General features: G+C 37.4%; 1 protein-coding gene across 1 annotated transcript in view; it reads left to right on the plus strand.

Annotated features, from left to right (window-relative positions):
- Window positions 1-23701, plus strand: part of POLN (DNA polymerase nu) — a 94267-nt gene that overhangs the window by 620 nt on the left and 69946 nt on the right. Inside the window, exons 2-15 of the mRNA XM_039382998.1 lie at window positions 24-164; window positions 3206-3267; window positions 6394-6882; window positions 7343-7530; window positions 9296-9408; window positions 11221-11378; window positions 14321-14389; window positions 15795-15855; window positions 16059-16123; window positions 16889-16972; window positions 17387-17476; window positions 20623-20679; window positions 21346-21399; window positions 21621-21686. Coding sequence (XP_039238932.1) covers window positions 38-164; window positions 3206-3267; window positions 6394-6882; window positions 7343-7530; window positions 9296-9408; window positions 11221-11378; window positions 14321-14389; window positions 15795-15855; window positions 16059-16123; window positions 16889-16972; window positions 17387-17476; window positions 20623-20679; window positions 21346-21399; window positions 21621-21686 — 1683 coding nt within the window. The 5' untranslated portion in view covers window positions 24-37. The remainder of the gene's footprint in view (window positions 1-23; window positions 165-3205; window positions 3268-6393; window positions 6883-7342; window positions 7531-9295; window positions 9409-11220; window positions 11379-14320; window positions 14390-15794; window positions 15856-16058; window positions 16124-16888; window positions 16973-17386; window positions 17477-20622; window positions 20680-21345; window positions 21400-21620; window positions 21687-23701) is intronic.

Here is a 23701-nt window from a genome sequence, read left to right on the forward strand (position 1 = left end):
TAATTTGTGTGTTCTGCATATAGGTTTAATCTTAAAAATGGAGCAGTACATGTACATAGGATGTGAGATTTCTAAAGTGCCTTTATCTGATACTGCTCAGAGGATTATGACAGCTCTGCAGTCTATTCCTGTAGAAGTTCAGACAAACAAAGAAAATAACCAGAGTGAGTAAGTCTTAGCCTTTTTAAGTGTTTTTCAGTTGAAAAATTGAAACACAAACAAACAAAACAATATCAAACCTCTAGTCTTTATTTTTAAATGGGGGAAAAAAAAGGTGAGGTTTTAGGATTACAGGTTTAGAAAAGGAATTAAGCTGTAACTCTGACATTTTCTGGGACTTTTCTGATTAAATAATGTTATGTGAGTGCAAGGAACAGTACCCTCAATTTAATTTTTTTTTCTTTCTGTTCCTGTGCGATGTAGAAGTAGATGAGAATTTCAAACTGTTACTTAACTAATACACTTAAATGCAATAAATTAGATGTATACATGAACATGACTCTGCACTAGATCTTTGAAGATCACTAGAGGTACTAGGAGCTCACCGGGTGGCCCTTGAACTCTCCAGACTCATGTCTGTGCTTTAAACACGTGTTCATTAGCAATGCACTCCTTGTGAAATTCTAGGAGGAAGAGTGAACAAAAGTCCCAGTGAAAGAGCAAATTAGGTAATGATACAAGTGCCTCAGCAGATCTTTCTGTTGGGCAAATCTTACTCAGAACATTGTGGATGCTAGAGAGGTTTTGCAGGATGTAATTTTTTTTCTCAATTCTCTGCATGTCATAGTCTGTCAGTCTGGTAGCTCTGGAAGGAAGTAGATAGAAAGTTAGAGTTTTGCTCAGTTTCAGTTGTCTGTTTTCTCCTGAGAACTAGATCCTGGAATATTATTTAAATGATGGGATTTGTTCTTGTGTACATCATGGTTTTTGCAGCCTCAGTTTTGTATAAATTATGGTTCAGGTCCCTCTTTCAGTAGTAAAGTATTGGATCAGTGGAGCCTGGTGGTGCAGCAGTGACAAGGGTAGGAGTTCCTTGTCAGTCAGTGATACACATTTGAAGAAATAAGTTCATTTTAAAATGGTACATTGTACATGGTTCATCTAGGATCAAAACCCAGATGATTTTAAACAAAATCAGATCTCTTTTCAGCCTTGGTTTAATTGCCATTCTGCTTCTCCTGCTACCTTGTAATTTTCCCTGCCTTAATTTTTCTCAGTAATATTTTTTCTCTTAGACTGGGGAAGTCTCCGTACTGTGCAATAACACAGTTTTGTTGTCTGCTCTTGATCCATTCACTCTCTCTCAAGGTGTAAAATTGCAGATCCTTTTTTTTTTTTGGAACACCATGAAGGTGTCTGGTATCTTTGACTAAATGAGCTTGTGGTCGTCTTTGTAGTGCTGCTAAATCCCTGTTTATTGGGGAGTGAAAGAACAGTATAAGCATTTTGTAGCAGCAGGTCACATGAAAAGATTTTCTTGCTCTTGTTTTCCATGCAGTAATTACTCAACAATTGTTTGAAGTGTACAGGTTTAACAGACCTATTTGAATTGCTCTTAGGAAATTGCATATCTATCTATGTATCTTTATCTATATAGCTTTGGTGTGGATCTGGAAAGAAGAAAAAGTTCACCTCTCTTAAAACCAAACAGAAACCTGCCATGTTATTCAGTCTGTTTCAAACTGTATTGAACTGTGTTTTATTGGTAGATTTTTATATTCTACTTAATGGAAAAATTGTTCGTCTTTTAGAAGGTAAATATTGGGCTCAAATAGAACAAAGATCCACAATTTTGACCTAGTTGGTGAAATTCTGTGGTTATCTTGGCAGTGGAACTGTAATGTTTCCATCAAGGCTTAAGGAATTGGAGGGCAAGGACAGGTTTCTGCTGCCATCTGGTGGTACTTTGCCGTAATTCAGAAATCAGAAATCGGAAGTTGCATCTCTCTTCGATCTGTCATACTGATTGCTGTGTGCTGGAGGAGAGAAATGTAATCCTCATCATCTTCTCTGGAGGGTGGATTTGTCAAGAAAAAGTATCTTGCTGTGAAACAATTAAAAGCACTGAATGTAAACTCAGATACTATCGTTCTTAATTTATAATCTTATTGTTGTAGAAAGTGTCAAGAAAACCAAACCTAAAATGTTTGAAGCTACAAATACAGCTATGCCATGTTGGCTGTTCTAACAGCTCAGATTAGAAGTCTGAGCTGGAGATAAATGGCTGATTATACACTTACACCAACGTGTAATGATAAGCTTAGTTTCTTCTGGAAAAGGCTTTTTTTTAGTATTTTAAGTACAGGGTCTTGATTTGCCTAGACAAAAATTTTTAAAAACAGTTTTAGTAAATAGAAATAGGTCACTTTATGCTTTGTTTGATGTTGGTCATCAGTATGTGAGATTCAGAAAGTGTCTTGCTGCTGGTAATGCAAATTGGTGGCTGACAACATCAGTTTATTGTTGTACTCAGTATGGGGGGACAGAATACATACTTTGCCCATGAGGTGACTTTTGGCTGGGTGTGTCAGACCCAGCATGGGTGACCATCCCGCTTCTTCTGGAGCTGGTATCACCTTACCTTTCTGTCCGTTTGTAGGTCTGAATTTCCCCTTGCTCTCTGTTCTTGTCTGGTCTTACAATACCTGTTCTATTGCAGGATGAACAACGTGAAAAAGTTCTCCCCTGCAGGGTTCGCTGTAGGGCACGATATATTAAAGTCATATATGTAAATAGTGCTTTATAGAACAAAGTTATTGTGGAATAATACTGCTTAATTCCAAGAAAACAGTTAAAATGTTTGTAGGGTTTGGCTGGTTTTTTTTTCTTCATGCCCACACCACAAGCTTTATTTTGACCAAAATGGTTTGTGTTTTCTTGAAAGAAGGAAATACGCCTATTTGTGGAATTACAGCAATGCCTCTTCTGAGCACCATGGAAAATGTTTGTATGCTTTATAGAGAATTTGAATTAATTTTTTCTTAATGGTGACAAAGAAGGCTTTTGCATATGCATATTTCAGAACTTGCAGGGCCCTTTTAAGCATGAATGATATTAATTTGATAAAATGGTTGTCGAGGAAAATTTTAATACAGTTGGTTTAGGTTTGGTAAAAATGGCAGTAATAGTACTCTGTATGTAACCTAAGTTATGTGCACTGCTTACAGATTCATTTGTATTGTAAATTGTTTCTTCTTTTTTAAAGGTATAGAGAAGACAAAGGAAAATAAAGTAGGTGATAAGGATGCACATCTGAGAAATGAAAAGGCAAGCATTCAAGCATTTTGTAAGATCGAAAACCACTAAAAGCAGTCTTTTTATAGCAGGTTTGAAGTTACACACTGGTTCTTCCATAAGAAGCTTTATCACGATATGTTTTATACACTCATAGTTCAGGTAGCTTTTCCTGTCTTATTTTGCACTTGGCATATATTTACCCATGAGAGTCTTGACCCCACTTCTGTTACTCTTTCCACAGGAAGTTGTTTTTTTATGACAGAGTGATCAGAAATGAGGTTGCCACATTCAGGGTTTAAAAATGTTCTCAGACTTCTGTCACTGGACAACCGGTAGCACATAATCATAAAGTGAGCTGATTCAGATGAAAAATTACTCTGTACTAGGAAGTTAAATGTTGGGTTTAATCATCTCTCTCAATTTGGCTTGATGTGCATGTGAGTGAGAGCCAGGGCAAGAGTGGGAGTGGGAAACTGCAGCAGCCCCAGCTCAGGCCCTGAGCGTAAAATCCATTGGGTCGATCGATGAGTTGCAGATGCTGCAAATGTACTCCTGTCCCAGCTGCAAGTTTCACAGCCTTACTTACTCTGACTCTGGTGCATGTTGCACACTTCAGCAAGTCCATTCAGGCTGCTCAGGATGCAGAAAACTGATTTCTTTTATGGAATGGGATAGCTTCCTCCAAATTACATTGGCTTATAGATGCTCATGCAGCTGTGGGTGCACATGGGTAGTAGTGGAACCCCTTTTTGTGATGATGAGATGCTAATTTTGACTAACTGCATCTAGTGAAATCTTCCTACGTTGACATAAATGATGAAACTACATCCTGGGAGTTTTCTCTACTTCCAGCCACGTCATTATTTCTAAGAGGAGATCAGTTCCTTGCGGAAGCTGCTGTTTCTCCCTGTATTATTCTGACTGGATAATTAAATTGCCTCGTTCTTATTTTTTAACCTTTAAAAGAGAATTGCTTATTCCTGATTTTATAATTACTGGAGTGTCATAATTCAAATTCTGCTGTGTTAAATGATAAAACTATTTGCAGTTTGACTGGAGAATACACTTGAGCGAATTAGTTGTCTTTCTATGGCTCTTAAGCATATTATTTTTCCACTTCTGGTAACTTTATAGTGTCCACTTTTTGATTATTATTGTCTAAGCCCATTTAATTTGTCTTCATTGAGAACAGCCACTATTCATTTTGGTAGTAGCAAAAGCTTAATTAGCTTCCTTTTTCTGTTCACTTAGAACCTGTAGAGTTGATCCTGTGAAGTATGATCTCAAGCAGTCTTAAGCCTTTTTCATCCTTTGACTCCGTAGTTCGAAGGTTTGGGTATATGAGAACTGGGTTGAGGAATATTGCAGAACTGTAAAAACCCCCCAAACTTATTGACTTTGTCATTGTGGCTGGTTTAATTTATCCAGATTGGATAGAGATGGACAGTATCCTTTGATCAGTGAAAACTGTCATCTTGGGAAATGGAGGAAGCCCTGCACTGCAGTAACTTGTGGTTCTTTTGAAGTGAGGAAGCCTTAGTTTTTGGAATGGTAATGACAGCAGAGGTACTGAAGGAGACTGGGCTGGGAGAGCTGAAAATAGAGTAATTTGGAGAGGCTTCAGTTACTTTTCAATGGAGTGGGTGAATGGTAAATTTATGCATGATACTGCAACTGAAAATGAGGAGACAACTGCTTTGTGGAACAGTTAGAAAGAACTCAGGAGAGAAATGGGTTTTTATTTCAATCTGTGTGAGATTAGGTTCAAAATCTTCCCGCTGAAAGGTGCCCTGACAGAGACTGTAATCTTTCTGAGGCATTAAAAGATAGATAAGACAGTGATGCTTAATTTTAAAAAAGGAAAATACATAAAATTGAAGGAGCTTTTTAAAAGAAAGTATACAGAATTGCCCTCCAAAATCAGAACATGTGTAGGTAACATAGGGATTTATTCGAAACAATACTGAAGATTTAAAATGAATACTAAAATCTGTGCAGGAAAAGGTAGTATGGCCAAGAGTATGAAGGACACTACTAAAAAATGTCATCATGCAAAAACATGAACTTAACAGAATTTGTATTCTTTTATACTTGCCTTGTTTGACTAAATTAGGTGAAGTATACAATAGTATAGTCCAAATAAACTTGGAGGAACAGCTTGCAAATGCATCACTTACACATCATTTTTCCAAATGCCTCAGAAGTAGAAAGCCTGCTGGCTCCTCTAAGGTCTGTTGGTGATCGAGGTGTAAAGAGTATTGAGGGAAGATACAACTTTGTGTAATCTGTAAACAGTTAAACACATTCACCTTGGGGAGTCTTGAAAGGTCACCGGTTGCCATTCCAGAGTCCTTGTTTATGAAATCAAGACAGAGGAGCTGTCTCAGCTGAGGCGGTTGTAGAAAGAAGTAGCAAAATAAACAGTAAGAAAGTATTAAGGCCAGTAGGATAACAAGGAAATTTATGAAGGAAATAAGGATGAAGGATTAGAAACAAAACGTTACCATGCAGCATCTTGCTTAATGCTGTTTAGTAGCATGCTGCTGTAAAGGGATCCAAGGACTATCTGGAGTGGGAAAACTGCTCTGGCTATAGTGGGTTAAACAGAATAGAATATAGTGCTTATTCATGCACCTTCCACAGTGCAGCTTTCATATGTATTTTTTTCTTGTAAATTGCTTAAAGAGATCCAGTTGACTCCTGTACTTGGATTTCCAAAGCAATCATTAAGGTTCCTTGCCAAAAGTTCTTTAACAAACTAAACTGTCATGAAAAAAAGCTCTGAATATTGAAGCTGAAGATGAATGGTCTCTTCTCTCTCAGACACTAATAACCTCATCACTATGGAAGTCAGGACACTGGACTAAATGCATCTTACAGTTGTTGATTTGCCATTTTTTAATGTTGGACTAAGATTAAAAAAAAACAGCAGTGGTTGTGGATGTAAACAGTATATGTCCACAAAATAATCTCTACTGATAAATACTTGAATTTTGGTTTATGTAATGTGGTTGCCCTAAACTGACTGTTTTGTTAGTATCACCATTTTTTCGTAGAATATTAATTTCTTCAAAGGTTATGTAAATTATCGCATTTTTTATTTATCTTCATAAGTTGAATAATTGCTTTGCTAAAAAAAAATTCCAATTTTCCCAGGAGGTTTGTGATTCCAGAATTGCCATTTTAAAAACATCTGCCAGCCCTGAAAAAAGTAGTGCTGGTGAGATAGTCAGGACAGTGCATACCAATGAAATGCTTGGCTGTCAAGATACCAAAATAGTGAGCTGTTACCAGGATTCAGACTTGCCAACATGGGGATATCAAGAAAGAAATCTTTCAGTAGAAGCAAAAAAGCTGAAGGATGGGGAAAAGAAAATAGCTATTCCTCTTAAAAGAAAGCAAAATGTGTCTACATGTTGTTCTGAGAAAACAAGAAGATTACATGTAGAGACCTGCACTTCTTCACATGAAAGAAGATACAACTGTAGCTCTGGACAAAGAGAGACTTCTGAAAATTATCCCTGTGATATTAGCACTTTGGGATGTGAAGAAAAAAGAGAACTGCTTGCAACTATAGAACAGGCAGTGGCTTTTGTAACTACTATGATATTTCAAGATGGTTCTTCGCAGCTCAGCTCAGAACAGGTTAGTGAAGGACTGGCTTTGTTTAGAGTCAGTTCTATAGAACTGTTTGACTGTGCATGTGACTGACAAACACAAACCCATGCTTAGTGGGAACCCCTTTTGTGTATTGCATACCAAAATATACATGTAAAATGGGGTAAACCTTAATATTTTGACTACATTTTATTTTAAGCTACCAAGTAAAACTTGAAGGAAATGAAACCACTTGGGCTAACCAGACATTTGTGTACCCTAAAGTTAAACTGAATTAGAATATTTTTTTCTACTTTCTACTGTATCTGTCACTGTGGATTTTTGTTCTAAGACAGAAACACTTGCCTGCTCCTCTACTGTGTCAATGGTGTATGTAGTAACTCCAGTGTACATAATAGGTTTCATTTTGTAAAATATTTGGGAACTATTCTTTGTAGGATTGCACAAGATCTGTCAGAGGAAACACTGTTGTAATTACACTTAACAGGTCTCAACCTCATCAGTAAAAGGAGTTGTTGTGCTAGTGAAGAATCAGACCGATCACCCTTTTCCTCCCAGCCACTCTTCAACTGGCTGTACTTGGAAAGCTGCTAAGGAAAATGATAAATTAATTTATTTAAAAACTGAACGATCATCTCTCTGGGAACAAGAACAGGCTCACATGAAATTTTCTTGGTGAGAGTATGTAGGAAAAAATACTGTTTTGCTTTACATATGCTTTTAGCAGCAGTAATGTTGGTTACAGAGCACAGGCTTAATCTCCTTAACGTGTCAAGCTCATTGAGTTTCATATTGGCTGTATTAGTTCCATGTCAAGTCTGGGCTAATTTAAACCAAATAAGAGTAGACTATTCCTTCAGCCTCAGCATATCACTTAACTGCAGCCCTGCAGAACTAGGAGCTGTTTACATTTGCCTTGGAAATCCTTTATGAACAGCTAAAGCTATATGGCACCAAAGAATGTGTTTCTTTCAGGTTTATCTTTCTTGGTTTTTATCTTCCATTTCCTCAACTGCATTTCTTATCTAGTACTTTTCTGATGGGCATTATTACAGTAAGCACCCTTTTTGAGCTATGCTAATATTTTTTCGTCTTTTTAGGGCAGTTTTTTTAAATGGCTTTTGAGATCCCAAATGAAGTTTTACTAATATTCAGTAATAATGCAATATAATTTTTAGAATAAACGCTTAATGGATCTGTTTAATACTTGGACTAAATTTCAATAAAAAGTTGGATTATGTTTTAAACTTCCAGTTATTATAACCAAAATCCATTTTTATTCCTATTAACTTGGAAATTGTATCCCATAAAGGGAGAAATGAGAACTGAATCTGATTCTTAGGTGTAATAGTTGCATGTTAAAAATTCATCAGACTATTTAATGACTTTCAGTATTAACTGCCTAATTGTAAACTGCTGAACGGGGGTTATTAAATTACAAAGCTTTCATTTTCAAGATGTTGGACTTGATTGTTAGTCGAATCTCTGCCACTGTTCCACTGGGACTTGAAACAAGTCACTTTGCTTACCTGTGCTTCTCCAGCTGTAATATTAGAGTTACATGGCAACTAATTTAATGTCTTGTTGTCAACTTGAATATAGGTTGTTGTGAATTGAGAATAACAGGTCAATAAAACAGGTACATATGAACAGTAGAAATAATAAGTTGAATAAGGGTATTAGATGAATCTTATAGGTAATTATTTCTTGTAAGAATGGTGCAGTTGTTTAATAATGGATCTATACTGCATACAATAATAGCTTAGGATCTGTGTGATTTCTAGTATGTCCAAGCCCTTGGTATTGTGGTTTCATACCATCAAAAATGTTCTATTAAAAAATACTATTTTTCTATATTGACCAAAATGGAACTTATAAAAAAAAGATACACGTAATTATTAAATCTACATACTGATATATATAGTTGGTAAAATCTATTTAAAATAGCATGAATGAGGGAATTATAGACATTTTGAAAAGATATGGAAATAAATGACAGAGATGAAACATTCTAGATTTAAGTAGTGTACTAACACAAGGCAGTTATGGTAATTTAAATTACCTAGTAACTTTTAAATCAATATTTTACAATGCTACAGTGACTTGACCTCTGTGATCTTATTTGGATATATTGACGTATTACAGGGATGCCAGTTGCTGTTTTGGATTAAGGTTGCATTTAACTTTGAGAGGATTTGTTTTCTTTATGAATGCATGATAAGGCATATCTGCTTGGATGTTTAATTTCTTGTAGAATGAAGCTTCAGGTATTATTAAATTGAGAATTTAATATTCAAAATGCAATATTCTATTCTTATAGGAATAAGGAAATGTCTTGGGTTAACTGTTGAGTATTAGGTGCTAATTAAATGAATAAAGTGTATAGATTCACTAAATGTAGTAACAATATAGTGTGTGTTAATGAACTACTTCTGTGCAGGCAAGTGTTGTTTCAAATGCTACAGTGCAAAGTTCCAATAATTTGCTTCAATGCAAAAGATTTCCTGAGGACTCTACTTCAAGTTTATGGTAATGAAATCAGCTGGAAACAAGGTAAGTATTGAATCTGCAATCTCATCCTATAATCGTGGTGATTTTGATGTCTCTGTTAAAATCCCTGGGTGTAGAAATAACTACACTGGTAGCTAAATAATATATTGAAAAACAGTTTAGTACCATGGAGAAGAATATCCCTCTTGGGGAGGATGTGTCCAGAGGCTTGGCATGTGAAGATGATGTATTTCTTCTTAGAGTAGGAATCAGATCATTGAGTAATTTAAGGATAGCTTCCAGTGGAAACAAAAGCTCTCGATGCAATCCTGACTATAGCTGAAAAGGTCAGACTACTTCATGTTTCATATTCCCTAGTAAAAAGCTTCCTCTGCTCAAAGGAAAGGCTAAAATAAATCCCAGAGATGCTCACAGTTGTCAGACTTAGGAATTATTTGAATGAGTACTTGTGTTTTTTTGATAGAAACAAATAAGACTTGTTTGTTGGATTTAAAAGCAACTACAAACAGAAGGCATAAGATGTCGATATAATGCCTGTTTGGTTCCATGTATCAGATTCCTGCTGAGTGAGTTACAAAAGTAAATGTGACCTTTCAGAAAGGGCTTCCTCTATGGAGTCTTGTCAACTTGTGTTCAGCATCTGAAAAGTTTCATCAGTAAATCACAGTAAACTGAAGGTGATTTAAAATCTGTTGGGAAGATCTACATAAAACAGCACTGGGAATGGGAAAGGAGGGAAGAAATGTCATGATGGTACTGCCAGTAGTGATAGTTTTATAACCTGTACACACAGGCAGTACTAGGTCTAGATTAGATACTAGCTGGTGCATGGAATTTGAATCTGAAGTTTCTAATACCAGAAGGATTCTTGTCTAGGTTTTTAAACTTCAGAAGTTGATAGTTCCTCACATGTTATTTCTGCTATGGAAAAGAAACCAAACAAAACCCCTTCCTACAAAACAAACAAAACCCCTAAAAATTCTCTTTAGAGTAGTCCTGCAGCTGTAACTTGCGTTATACACGTTAAAGTTTGCTTTCAGGTAACTGAGTCTGTAAGGTTGTGTAGCAGGGAGTTCTCTATAAATGTACCTGTGGGTCATCATTTGAACTAACTTAGGGGTTACTGAAGAGGGTACTTGGGTTTATCTTTGAATATATCACAAAGCATTGTAGTTATTAGTTTTTCCTGGTCTTTGTAGTACTGCAGTACACATATTGAAACTGTATTTCAGAGGGACCTGAAGCAGCACTGGGCTTGCTCCGTGCTGTCCATCTATGTGAACATGAGAGAAAGTGCAGTGTTAGCACTTATGATCCTATAGGACAAAAGGTTCTGGTTTTTGGAAACAATGTGTTGTGCACCCACATGTGAATTCATATGTACATTAACAATCTCAGTCTGATTACTAGGAAGCAAATCTCTCCCTGATCCCCGTTGGCAATTTGGTGGATCAAGTTAACAACCACAAAGTGTAGCAGTGGGAGACACTCATAAGAAAAACTTCAACTTGAAGTTTTCCAGTGATGAGAAAGAGAGGCTTTAACAGTAAATCTAAAGAACCAAAGGCTTACTTATATTTTAAAACTTGAAAAAATCAACCAATGAAAAAAACCCACCCCAACCTCACAAAATAACCCTCTTCAAAAATATTTAATACTGAACTTACTCCTGTGTAGTCATGATATTGACTGTTTGTTACAGCTGCAAATTCAATGTTTAACATTTTTGTAGAGTTAATACTTGTCCTTTTATGAAGTGTGGGCACAGGAAAAATGGGCAAAACTTTAGAGGTATTTTTTAGTATAGGGGGTAATATAAATATTTTGATTGTTAGAAATAACTTACTCTTGTAGTTGCCGATAGTGTTGTGTTGGATCCAAGGATTGCAGCATGGCTGATAAACCCCAGCGACACAGTTCCTTCCTTTGAATCTTTAATACAGAAGTATTTTGAAAAGCCTTTCTCAAAGGGAGCAGAAAATACAGATACAGGCACTTTGAGAAATGCATCTGTAAGTAGCTCGTTTTCAGTTGTTTGTGATTGGGTTGAAAGGGGAAGGAAATGATAAAAGAATTGCTTTTGCCTACAAAATGTTGCATGAAAAGATAGATAATGCTTTTCTAATGAGAGAAAATTATTCTATTAATACTGCTTGTTGGAAATCTAAAGAAAGGGACGAAGGGAAGGTTCCACTGCATTCTACCGAGATGGGATCTCATTCTCCAGGGACAGCTGTGAAATTTTCTTTCAAAACCATAATATTCAGTAACAATATTAATGTATAATCTTATCTTTTTTCTTTCCACCTCCCTGCAAAATGATTTCCAGCTCTCCTTTCCAAAATGTCTAATGCTGCCTTTTCCAGTTCCTGTGAACTTGTAGACTATATTTAGTTGATTATTATTAAAATTTTGCTAAATTTCACAGCTACTAAAGACACCACACCATAGACTGAGGAATAGCAGGAGTCAAATGTGAACTTCCAAGCATGTGAATGAAAAGATCTGAATTTTTATTCTCTCATTACGAGAGAATGTGTGATAAAGTTTTTGAGATGTTATCCCCAGCACTATAGAAATTTCTTCCTATATCCTATTGAATATCTTCCTATATTCCTGTTGAAACATATTTACTGAATTTTATAAAATTTTGATATCTGTGTTTTGGGCCATGGTGATCTACTGTGGCCTTCAGAAGTTGTTTGAATGATAAGATGATGTGCAGCAACCTAAATGATTTTTTTTTTTTTTAAACTGTTCACTTTTCTGAGGCCTTGGTTGTTCAGACCAGATATTGCAGCATGATTATAGGACTTCTGTGATTCAAGTCCCCAAATGTCAAGTGGGCTCAGAGCACGGACAGAGGTCGTTGTATCGGCATGTACCTGTTAGTATAGACATTTCTGAGAAAACCAGAGCCAGTTTGCTTTAAAACACTGGCTGTAAACTGCAGTTCTTCAGAAGCTACTTCATGCATTAAGCTATTAGTGTAGGGAATGGACAGGCAAACAGGCAGAAACTATAAACTTGTTGGTTATTTCTATATGACATGGCCCTCCTGTGAGTCAGCATCCTTAGTCTTGTCTCTTTCCTTAGCTTGACTCAGTCTTTTGTTCTTCAGATATCACATCTGTTCTTAGTTATCATTTCTCAACTTTGTCATCCTGATTCCCAGCTCTGAGTTAAATACTGAAATAATATTTCCTTCCTGTCCTGCTTCAGGTCTAGTTTGTTTCCTTGCCCCAACCTTTTTGCTGACTTGTTCACTCAAGTCCAAGTTAATGCCTCCTTGTAACATCCTGTGATTATTCCCCCCCCCATTCCTTATTCCTTAATTTGTTACCTGGACTCTCACACTTCCTTTTTGGCTCTTCTGTTTGCTCAGTGAGTCCCAGTTCTTCCTGTGAATCCTGGCTCTTAGCCAGATTTATCTCTCAGCCTTCTTGCTCTGTCCTTGCTGGCAGGTTCCCAACAGGTGTCTGTACTCCCAGAGGGATCTGTGATAAGTGATACATCATCTCTCATCCCCCACTAATTCAGAGGAGCTCCCTCTGTATTGTCCTAATCTTGTCTACCCACCATAGTCCTTGCAATGACTGCTGGTTTATTCCATAGCTCACTATTCACCCACACACCTTCAGCATAGAAGATGTGCTGCTTGTCTATGTATTTGTTGCTGTGCCAAAGGGATCTTGGTCCATATTCCCTGAAACCTTTGCTGGAACAGGTGCTAAACATCTTACAGTTTGTGTCATTGCTGCGTTCGCTGATGAGCACTGTTGGTGTCAGTTGAAGCCTGTCACTGGGCACTTTCCCGCCTCCAGAATGGGATCAAGCAAACTGTCTGTATTTCACAGACATCTTGTTTGTTCTGGATCAGGTTGGCATGGATGAGGTTTCTTGGAGACAGGTTGATGACTTTCACTGCAGTGTGGGCCTGCTTAAATTAGTCTGTCTGGGGTAGAGAGAAGTCCTCACTCGTAGGACTAGACCGTGTAGTGTATTGACCTCGACTGGACACCAGGTACCCACTAAAGCCAATCTCTCACTCTCCTCTGCAGCTGGACAGAGGAGAGAAAATATGACGAAGGGTTCATGAGCTGAGGTAAGGACCGGGAGAGATCACTCACTAAACACCATCGCAGGCAAAACAGACTCAAAGTGGGGATATTAATTAAATTTGTTACTAACAGAATCAGAGCAGGAGAATGAGAAGTAAAATAAATCTTAAAAACACCTTCCCCCACCCTTCCCTCCTTCCTTCACAAGTTCTATCTCCTCCACCCCAGCAGTACAGGGAGATGGGAATGGGGTTTACTCTGAGTTCCTCATAGGTTGATTTCTGCCGCTGCTCAGGGCGAGGAGTCCTTCCCCTGCTCCCTGTGGGGTCCCTCCCGTGGGAGACAATCCTTCATGAACTTCTCCAGCGTGAGTCCAGTTCTTCACAAACTGCTGCAATGTGTGTTCTTGGAGCCAACAGTCATAATTTCAGTGTCTGTATGCATTTCAAAATGGTATCCCAGCCACCTGAAGGAGGTGGCATGACTGTGTGGAACAGAAGGGAAGGAAGTGAACAGTTCTGGCACAGAAGAGTGGTAGTTCTTATGTGAGAAAGAAAACTGCAGGGAATTTTTCCTCATTTTACAAGTAGTAATGAAACTCTGATTTCAATATCAAAGGCAGTTTGATACTATTTCTCTGTGATCTGTGATAAAATGTACATGAAGGAACAGGTAAAATCTGGAATGTTTGTGTAGTTCTGTGTTCATGAATTGGGTTTGTCAGAGGTCTGAAAACATTTCTAAAATGTTAATGTAACAGGAGACATAGAAAAACAGGAAAACTTATTTTTACTATTTGATACCTTTTAAAAAAGATAAAAAATATAGAATTCTAAATACTTTCATTTTAGAAGTAAAATTATTGTTTTATTTTTTTTATTTATTTATATCAGTATCAAAACTTAGGTGTGAACTTGGAGAAGCTTTATAATGTAATGATGGACCTTGCTCATGACTTAAAGGTAAGATACAAAAAGAAGTTGTTCAGAAATAATTTTGGAAGTATTATCAGGAATTAAAGAGAGTTAGTTGTGTATTTCTCATTCGAGTTAGAATGAGAATTCAGTCCATACTGGTTTACTTTGGCAGTCAACATTTAAAATAAATTACCCATTGAATTTTCCATTTTTTCTAGAAGGAGGAAATAGTCTCAATCTTTAGAAGAACCTTTTCCTCTGCAACAGTTAACTGAATTATCTAAATGAAGATTCTGAGAACAGGAAAGGTTCAGAATATTGTGACTTTTCTTTTGGTATTTTAAATCTGTATGTTACAGACTAAAAAGTGTTAACAGAGGGACAACATTATATAGCTGGTCTTTCCTATGTATTCCTTGGGTACAAACTCTCAGCATGTCTTTTGCTCTAGGTTGTGTGAACCAAACACTGGTCAAACTCTGAACAGGCTTCCTGGCAAGGTGGTCGATGCCCCAGGGCTGTTGGTGTTTAGGAGGCATTTGGACAGTGCCCTTAATAACATACTTTAAATTTTAGTCAGCCCCCAATTGATCAGGCAGTGGGAGGTCATTGTAGGTCCCTCCCAAGTGAACTGTTTTGTTGTATTTTACCCCTTATTGCAGTTCAGGATGCATCTCAAAACCTCTTTTAGTGGTTTGGGGTTTTTTTTGTGCTTGTAGTCACATACCTGGAAAAGTGTCAGAATATGTAGGGTATGCTCAGGTGGAAGGTACATCGTAGCTTCCTAGGGGTTTTCTTTGAAGTTGATGGTAGCAAGTGTCGGGCTTAGACCACTAGTTGATGGAGCCATAGGAATCTGGATATCCAGATTAACGGCCCAGCAGTGTGACAAACAATCAGTGAAGCGAGGCAGCAAGGAAACACAAAAGGTGCAGAAACACAGATCCAGCCTACAGGAGGAGTTTTTAGACAAGTCTTGCTCAGTGGTTAGAGAGAAAACAGACTTCTTGTTCTCTGTAACTAATTTGTAAATAATCCTATCATCTCTTTATTTTCTTCCTAATGAAAACAAAGTTATGAATTATGAATGGTTGCTTAATTGTTCAAGTGAATAAATAAAAAGGGATAACCGTGTGTCCTATTATAATGAGGCTTGCTCTAAAAATAAACAGTTTGGAAAAATTATTTTTTTAAATATCTTTATTAGTATTCCTGCACAAAATGGTTACTATTTCAAAAGGTATTACCATTCTCCACAGAAAGAAGTGATACAACATGTAGATACTATAATTTACAATAAGTAGTATTTTCATGCTGCAGTGTTGTCATATAAAAAGCGAATATACAGAAGGTGAAATACTGCTCACTGGAAAATAGATGCACCTAATGACACTGTTTTAAGATCAAAATAAACTGGTACTGACAAATGTATTTATACCTTGCTTTACAGGCTCAAGGTTTGTGGAACTTATTTTGCACATTGGAGCTTCCACTTATCAAAATTCTGGCAGGTATGAAAGTTCAGTTCAAAATAAGAATCTTCACTATTTTCACACAGCTGCTGACTATGCTCAAGTGGAATGTAATACATCAGAATATGAAAGGTTTTCTTAGTCTCGTGACAGCTGTGTGAGTTTGAGATTCCATTTCTAAGAAGTATGTAAGAATGAAATTGTCAATTGTAAATGTTCTCAATGTATAATTGTATTTACAGTGATGGAAACACACAAAATATATGTGAACAAACAAGAACTGAAAAAAACATCTGAGATTCTGGGGGTAAATTTTGTATTTATTTTTTCTTTTTGAAATTGTATAGCATCATCTTTGTGCTTTTACTGAGAATAGCTGATTAAAAAGAGAAGGAACCTTTGTCACTTTTAATCTAACAGTTTGGGGTTTTAGCATTTTTATTATTATAAATACAACTAAGAGACATTTACATTTTAGGATATTTCCCTTTTTTATTTAGGAGAGTAAAAAAGAGATATTTGCTTCATTAGCCTTGCCCCAGAACTGAAATTGCTTTGCAAATTGTACAGGTCCTTTTGGGTTATACGTTGTAGATTAAAAATGGTAATGAATCTTTCTGAACCTAGTTTTCAGTAACCACCTTCCTGAGAAGTGGCTCTCAGTGCCTCTCTTTGTAAACAATACACTCTTTACAACTTACATGTTCTTTGATAAAAACAACAAGAGCATAAAATCTTACTAGATTATCATAGATTACTAATTTATCAGAATAATTTCCATAGCTCTTTTTCTCACAGATCTCTGTAGTCTTCAGTAATCTAAATTCTTTTCCCACAAATGTTAGTGGCTTTTACTACAGTAAATCCCATTCCCAGGTCATGAAGAAATATAGATTAAAGAGTATATAAGCAGTCTACTAAAGAAAATGTTGATAGCCAGTCAGCAATGATTGCATAATATCAAGTTCTCCATTTTTAAATAAAAGTCTAATATACTCATTAACCTAGGAATTAGCAGATATTGAGGAAAACAATAACGTAAACAGAATAATTCTGATGTACTAATTTATAGTTGCGGCTCAAAGAGCTGGAACAGGAAGCTCATCAAGTTGCTGGAGAACAGTTCCTGTTGACCAGCAGTTATCAACTCCGAGAGGTAATATTTGCACTACTGTATTTATGTAAGATGCACATCCTGTAATTTGTTATTGATACAGAAGAACTGTAAAGCATATATGTCCTTACAACTTCCGAATTCTTTTCTTCTATATTAATTGTCTTGTTTTCTGATCTTAGTGAGGAACACATAGTTTTTCATAAGTCTGACAATGTTGGATGATCTGTGTTTGAATTAGGCATTTGTTTTTAGTAAATACATTACATTACTGTTTCAATAGCTCAGAAATAAGGATCTGGTCTTTTCAATTCTGTGTTAGTTCTCTTTGCTCCAGTATGCTCTATTTACTATGAAGCATGTATTCTAGACTAAAGTTCAAGCACCAAATAATTATCCTTTCTATTTCAGCACTTCAAACACTGAAACATTTGTTACGTGTTTTTCTAACTGTAGGTACTATTTGATAAGTTCAAGCTGCATACCCTGTGTGAGAAACTTCACAGAACTGAAATACAGCAACTTGTGTCCACCTCAGAAGCTGTGGTGAGATGGGGAGGGGTTTTAAAACCAGCTGCATGATTTAGCAAATCTTCTAAGTTATATTCCAGTGAAATTGTGATTTACCTAAAGTTTTCCTAACGATCTTGATTTATTTTTGTATTGTTCTAATTATGCTTTGCATAATTATGGCAGAAAAGAAAGATGCACTCTATGATGGGGAAAAAGACACTAGCTACTGAAGCTAAACTTCAGCAATTAACCAGGGTTAAAAACTTTAATACCAAAATGCCTGTATGACCATCTTCTTCAAAGGAGAGAGACTGTCTTACTGGTCAGATTTTGGTAGCTCAGAATGACTGACTGGCTGAGTGACACAGACCACGGATCAAAGAAAAGAGCATTAATGTAACATCTGCTGTCAAAGGAAATAGCACCCCAGACTTCCTCTTTGCCATCAGGAGATTTGGGCTAAAACCATATTATCATCTTTTTATGGACCCTTAACTCATTCATTAATTTCTGTAGGAAATTACTTGATACCTGTGGTTTGAATTGAAAGTTACCACTTTCTTTATATGAGTTCAGTATTTTACTTGTGTGCATCAGTTTTCCTCAGTCTAATGTTTTTTTGTTCCCTCTGTGGAGAGGCTTGCCTTCAGTAAAAATGGTTGCATTTGGAGTTAGATCTGCAGGATCTTGATATAATCTTGTTCCCTAACAGAAGCAATGAGCAAACAGTTTAGATACTTGATACACCCGTAACAACAGATCAAATGTATCTTTAGATTCAGTGTAAAAAATATTGTGCATATGAAGCTCCTTCAGTTCTTTCTTTTGTTAGTGTTGGAGCAGATAATTTTCAGCAATGCAGATGTTCATGGATGATCCCACACAAGTGCAGAAATATGTCAAAAACATTTGTTTAAAAATGAAATCAAGACCAAATTGCAGACTTCTTGGTAACTTTAGGCAAATGTGGATGCACCTTTCTTTTCATAGAATTATTTAGGTTGGAAACAACCTTTCAGATCATTGAGTCCCACTGTTAACCAAATACTGCCAAGTCCAGTCACTGCTAAACCATGTCCCTAAGTGCCACACCTGTATGTCTTTTAAATCCCTCCAGGGATAGTGACTCTACCACTTCCCTGGGCAGCCTGTTTCAGTGTTTGACAACCCTTTTGTTGAAGAAATTTTTTCTAATATCCATTCTAACCCTCCCCTGCTGCAACTTGAGGCCATTTCCTATTGTACTGTCACTTGTTACTTGGGAGAAGAGGCCGACCCCCAGCTGGCTACAACCTCCTGTCAGGTAGTTGTGGAGACCAATAGGGTCTCCCCTGAGCCTCCTTTTCTCTAGGCAAAACACCCCCAGCTCCCTCAGCTGTTCCTCATGAGACTTGTGCTCCAGACCCTTCCTCAGCTTTGTTGCCCTTCTCTGGACTTGCTCCAGCACCTCAATGTCTTTCTTGTCATGAGGGGACAAGAACTAAACGCAGGGTTTGAGGTGTGGCCTCACCAGTGCCCAGCACAGGGGGACAATCGCTGTCCTGGTCCTGCTGGCTGCACTATTCCTGATGCAGGCCAGGATGCCATTGGCCTTCTTGGCCACCTGGGCACACACACTGGCTCATGTTCACCCACTGTCAACCAGCACTCCCAGGTCCTTTCCACTGGGCAGTTTTTCAGCCACTCTGCCCCCAGCCTGCAGCACTGCAGGGGGTTGTTGTGACCCAAGGGCAGGACCCGGCACTTGGCCTTGCTGAACCTCAGACCATTGGCCTTGGCCCCTTGATCCAACCTGTCCAGATCCCTCTGCAGAGCCTTCCTGCCCTCCAGCAGATCAACTCTTCCATCCAGTTTGGTGTCATCTGCACACTGACTGAGGGTCCACTCAGTCCCCTTGTACATATCATTAAAAGATCATTTTATTAAGATAATAATAGCAGTGGAATTCCTTCTTGGAACAGAAGAAGCCTCTGTCCAGCTACACCTGTTTCTGATTTACTGCCACAATTGTATTGCTGTAGTTTACATGGGAGTCAAAGTTCTGGAGAACATTTCTGGGGAAGGTAAAAAGGTAACATTTGTTTCTAAAGGAATTCCTTTAGAACCACTTTTCAGCCAAGTGTTTGAACTACCATATATGATCTCAGGTAATGTCAACAGTATAACCATGAAACCCCCACACTACTCAACAAGAAGGAGGTTTCCTAGATCTAATATGTAATTTTATAGAGTGACAGAGAGCCTTGGGAGATGGGAGGGACCAGGGAAATAGAATGCATGTCATCTTTTTGTTGGAACATAAGATTTATTGTTGTAATCAAAGCAATACGAGTGCTAGTCCAGTATTCTCTTTCCAATAACTGCCAAGACTTGGTTAGAGAAAGGTGGGCTGAAACCTTCCAGTAGATAAATACCAGAGTTACTCTTAATATCTTGGCTCTCCCTGGTAGCAAGAAAAAACCTTATGCTTTTAAATGTACATTCTAGTACAGTTGCATCTGTTTCTCATCCTGGACTGTTGTAGTTCCAGATATTTTTTGTTGTACTTATAAATATCCAATCTCTATTTTAATAATGTCATTCTTTTTCTTAACAGATTGTTTTACGATTTCCAGTAAAAGTGATCAGAAATATACTTTATTTTATTGCTTTGGGATTTGACAATTTTAATTTCTCTTGACGTTTTCCTGGAACTTTTATTAGGGGATGAACAGGAGAAATTCTCCTGCTGTGTTGTGTGTGTGTAAATGTGTGTGTGTGTGTGTGTGTGTGTATGTATTATTTTTTATACTTTTATCATGTTCTCTCTTGCTTTGATGCTGCATAGCACAAAAAATAAACAAAGAACTGTAAGTAGGCACACACATCATACCCCAGTGTTTTCAAAGTTACTGTGGAGAAGTTTTTAGGTCTGCATGGTTTTTTGTCTCTATCTGGGACAAAAAGAAAAATGAAATGGGAAGGAGTCATCTCCAACCTTCCTAATGAAGGCAGGAAGGAATGAAGGCTTCCTTGGGCCTGGAGTGGAATTGCTTGAAGGACATAATTCTTTAGCCAATATTTTGTCCATTCAGCTTGTCAAGAAAATTTCTTGCTCCAAAATGCATTCTGTTAAGGTTTGTTTAGTAATGTGACTTAACAGAAAAGTATACTAGTAATTTACATTCTTGATTTTGCAGCTAAATAAATTGCAAGATCTTCATCCTTTGCCTAAGATAATTTTAGAGTACCGTCAGGTGAGCTGATCTTTTTCACATAATGTAGTTGCATTGAAGCACAATTAGCAAGAAAGAGAACATATGCATAAAATAATTGGAAAACTGCAATGTGAAATTTGTCCAGTGCTATAAAGCACAATCTTAGGGCAAAGCATTTATTTTTTGAGTTCTGAAGAAATACTTTGCGTAAAGTGAAGGAGATAACTAGTTATGGGGGATTTTTGGGTGGCAAGCCTCCTGAAAACCCAAAACCGTCTAGTTAGTCTGTTCTCACACTTAACATTTGGGTTTTGAGTGGGTTTTCAGTTGGGTTTTCTTTAATTCCAAGAATTAAAACAAACAAACAAACAAACAAGTGTGGGTTTATGTATGGTTTTGATTTTTGGTTTTGTTTGGGGGTTTTGTATGTGGTTTTTTTGTGTAGTTTATCGACCTGGGGACGTAAGATGCAAAATAATCAATTCCAATAGTTCATTTGCTAGTATCTGCAAAGTCCTGACTTTAGGTTTTAACTGAGCACTTATATCTAGAGAGTATAAAGCCATTATTTACTAAGATAAAACTGACTTTAAAAAAAAAAAGTCTACAAAACCAGTTCATATTCATTTGGAAAGTAAGATCTTTAATTTAAAAATTCTCTTATTATTATAAGTAAGCATTTATTTTGAAATTTATGTATTTTAGGTTCATAAGATGAAATCAACTTATGTGGATGGATTACGAACATGCATGAGAAAGGTAGAAATATATAAAGTAGCTTGTAAAATCCTAAAAGGATTGCAGTGTTTACAGTTTAAGAACTTTTATATATGGAAAATTATAAAGTTCAAAAGAACTTTTGGGTTTATAGCTCTGATTGCAGTGCATTTTTATTACTGGTACTTATGTTAAATAAAATTTAGCTCTGTGTCTTCATAATTTTCCTTTTTTTATTAATTTTTTACTTTACTTGATTACAGGGATTTATTTCCTCTACGTGGAATCAGACAGGAACTGTGACTGGCAGACTTTCAGCCAAACATCCTGTAAGTGACCCTACTGGAAGATTTACATTTTAATTGAAATGAAAAATTAATGTAATATTTTTAACACAAGAAATTGTTTGTTTTCATGCAAGTCTAGCAGTTGCTGTATTGTGTCTAAATGGTGGACAGAAAAAGCATCTTAAATGGGTGTTTTACTCTATAACATTTGTTCTTAGGAATACTTTCTGTTATCTGTGCATCAGAATAAAGATTACCTGAAGTAGAGAGGTACAGTTGTGGGCCGTGCATGTACCCTCTGGACTTCCATTGAATACTTCTTTGTAATGGATTCCTGGTGTTCATGAGCCACTTGTAAAGGATCAGTGAGGCCTGGAAGGTGGGTATTACAGAAAAGAAGGAAGTTCTTTTCTTCTGGAATTTAGGTTCAGGCCTCATAACAGTGCAGGGCTAAGCTGGCAGTGCTGGTGCTCTGGAGGTCTTGCTTGTATGTATGGCTGTGACACCTGGGCTCTTTGTGCTTCCTCTCTTGGCTCTGGTTATAATGATCTCCATGTACATGCTTGTGCCTGAAACGTGTTTTATTTGGCTTTCTGGAGTGCTACAGGCTTGGATTTTCTTTTTTTTCCTTTTTTTTTTTCACCAAAGGGCATGTTTGAATGTATTCTATGATCCCATTTCTCTGGGAGTTTGGGAAGCATGCTGACCTTTGGCTGTACAGACTGCTGAGGTCTTGGCATGCCCGCTCTGTCACAGGGTATGGCTGCATGGATCAGGGTGCAGGACCTGGTGTGGGAGGAGACAGGGCTGCGGAGCTTCAAGGGCTCAAGCCAAGGCTTAGGTGCAGGAATAAGAAGAAAAGTAGTGACTGCCTGTCTGGGGATATTTTCTGTTTGGTTTAATCATGGCTTTTCTTAGCAAAGACCTGACCTCTGGCCCTGTGGGGGAAGGGCAATAGATGCAGAGATGGGACTTGGCTCATGAAGGCCAGGGGGAATCCAGGAGGCCGTTGTCCTTTTAACTTGTGCTCCAAAGTATTGTCAGTTCTTATCCATGCAGGTTTGGGCACTGCGTATCTGTCTGTGCATGTCCCAGCCTTAAGCTTCTTGGGTACAAATGGCCTTAGGAGCTTTCTGCAATCTTGAGAGAAAGGCCATGGTCTTCCCCAGCTCTGTGTGGGAGCAGTTGGACACGTTACTTTTGTTGTGACCACTTGGCATGGGTGGGTTCATGAGGCTCCTGGCAAGCCCTGCCTGGAATAGTGACTTTGGAGTTCTGGCAGAAACCTATCCTGGGAGGTTCTCACCCTCACCATACTGGTGACTTCCTTAGCTCTTCTTTCACCTGCCTTCACAGTTCAGGTTTCATTTATATCTTCCTATCCTCATGGTGCGTATTTCCGTACAATTTGTCATCAAACAATTTTTAGGAAGTGCTTGTGCTTTTTGCTGAGTAAAAAACAGTGTTTAGGATTCTGAATTAACAACAGAGTGGAGAAGTGTTACTGCTGCTCTCGAATCTCCTGCACCCAGATGGGAGACAGTGATGGGAGAGAATGGAAAAGATGATCATGAAGGTCCCAGTTTGCTGAATTCTGTGATGTGATGCACAGGCATTTCCGAGTCAGAGCTGAACAGACAGCTGTCTTGAACAACCACATACAATATAGAGTGACCTTTGGCCCATCATGGTAAAAATGACACAAAAGCTATTTTTCTTAAAAGTTGTTTTTCTCCAAAATAATGCTGCTAAAGTTAACATCCAAGGTTGCCTAAGGCTGGCTTTTCCTTTTAAGGAAAAACATTGGCATAGCTTTTTTTGTTTGAAATGTTTATGGAACTTATACCATCTGTTTCTGAATCATTTATTGATGTAGAAGATATACTGCAGTGCCCAGTCACTTTGCTAAGTGTTAAAGGATTGGGAAGGTTCTTGCCAGAAATCATAAATATTGAAGATATTTTTGCAGTTACTATGATATTGTGTCAAGTTTTGGCTGAATATTTGCTGAGGTAGTTTATTTTTAACTGTTTTAAAATGCTTTAAGAAGTGATTAA

This window comes from Pipra filicauda, unplaced genomic scaffold (genome assembly GCF_003945595.2).
Source record: "Pipra filicauda isolate LSUMZ 115617 unplaced genomic scaffold, ASM394559v2 scaffold293_size922472_pilon, whole genome shotgun sequence".
NCBI lineage: Eukaryota > Metazoa > Chordata > Aves > Passeriformes > Pipridae > Pipra > Pipra filicauda.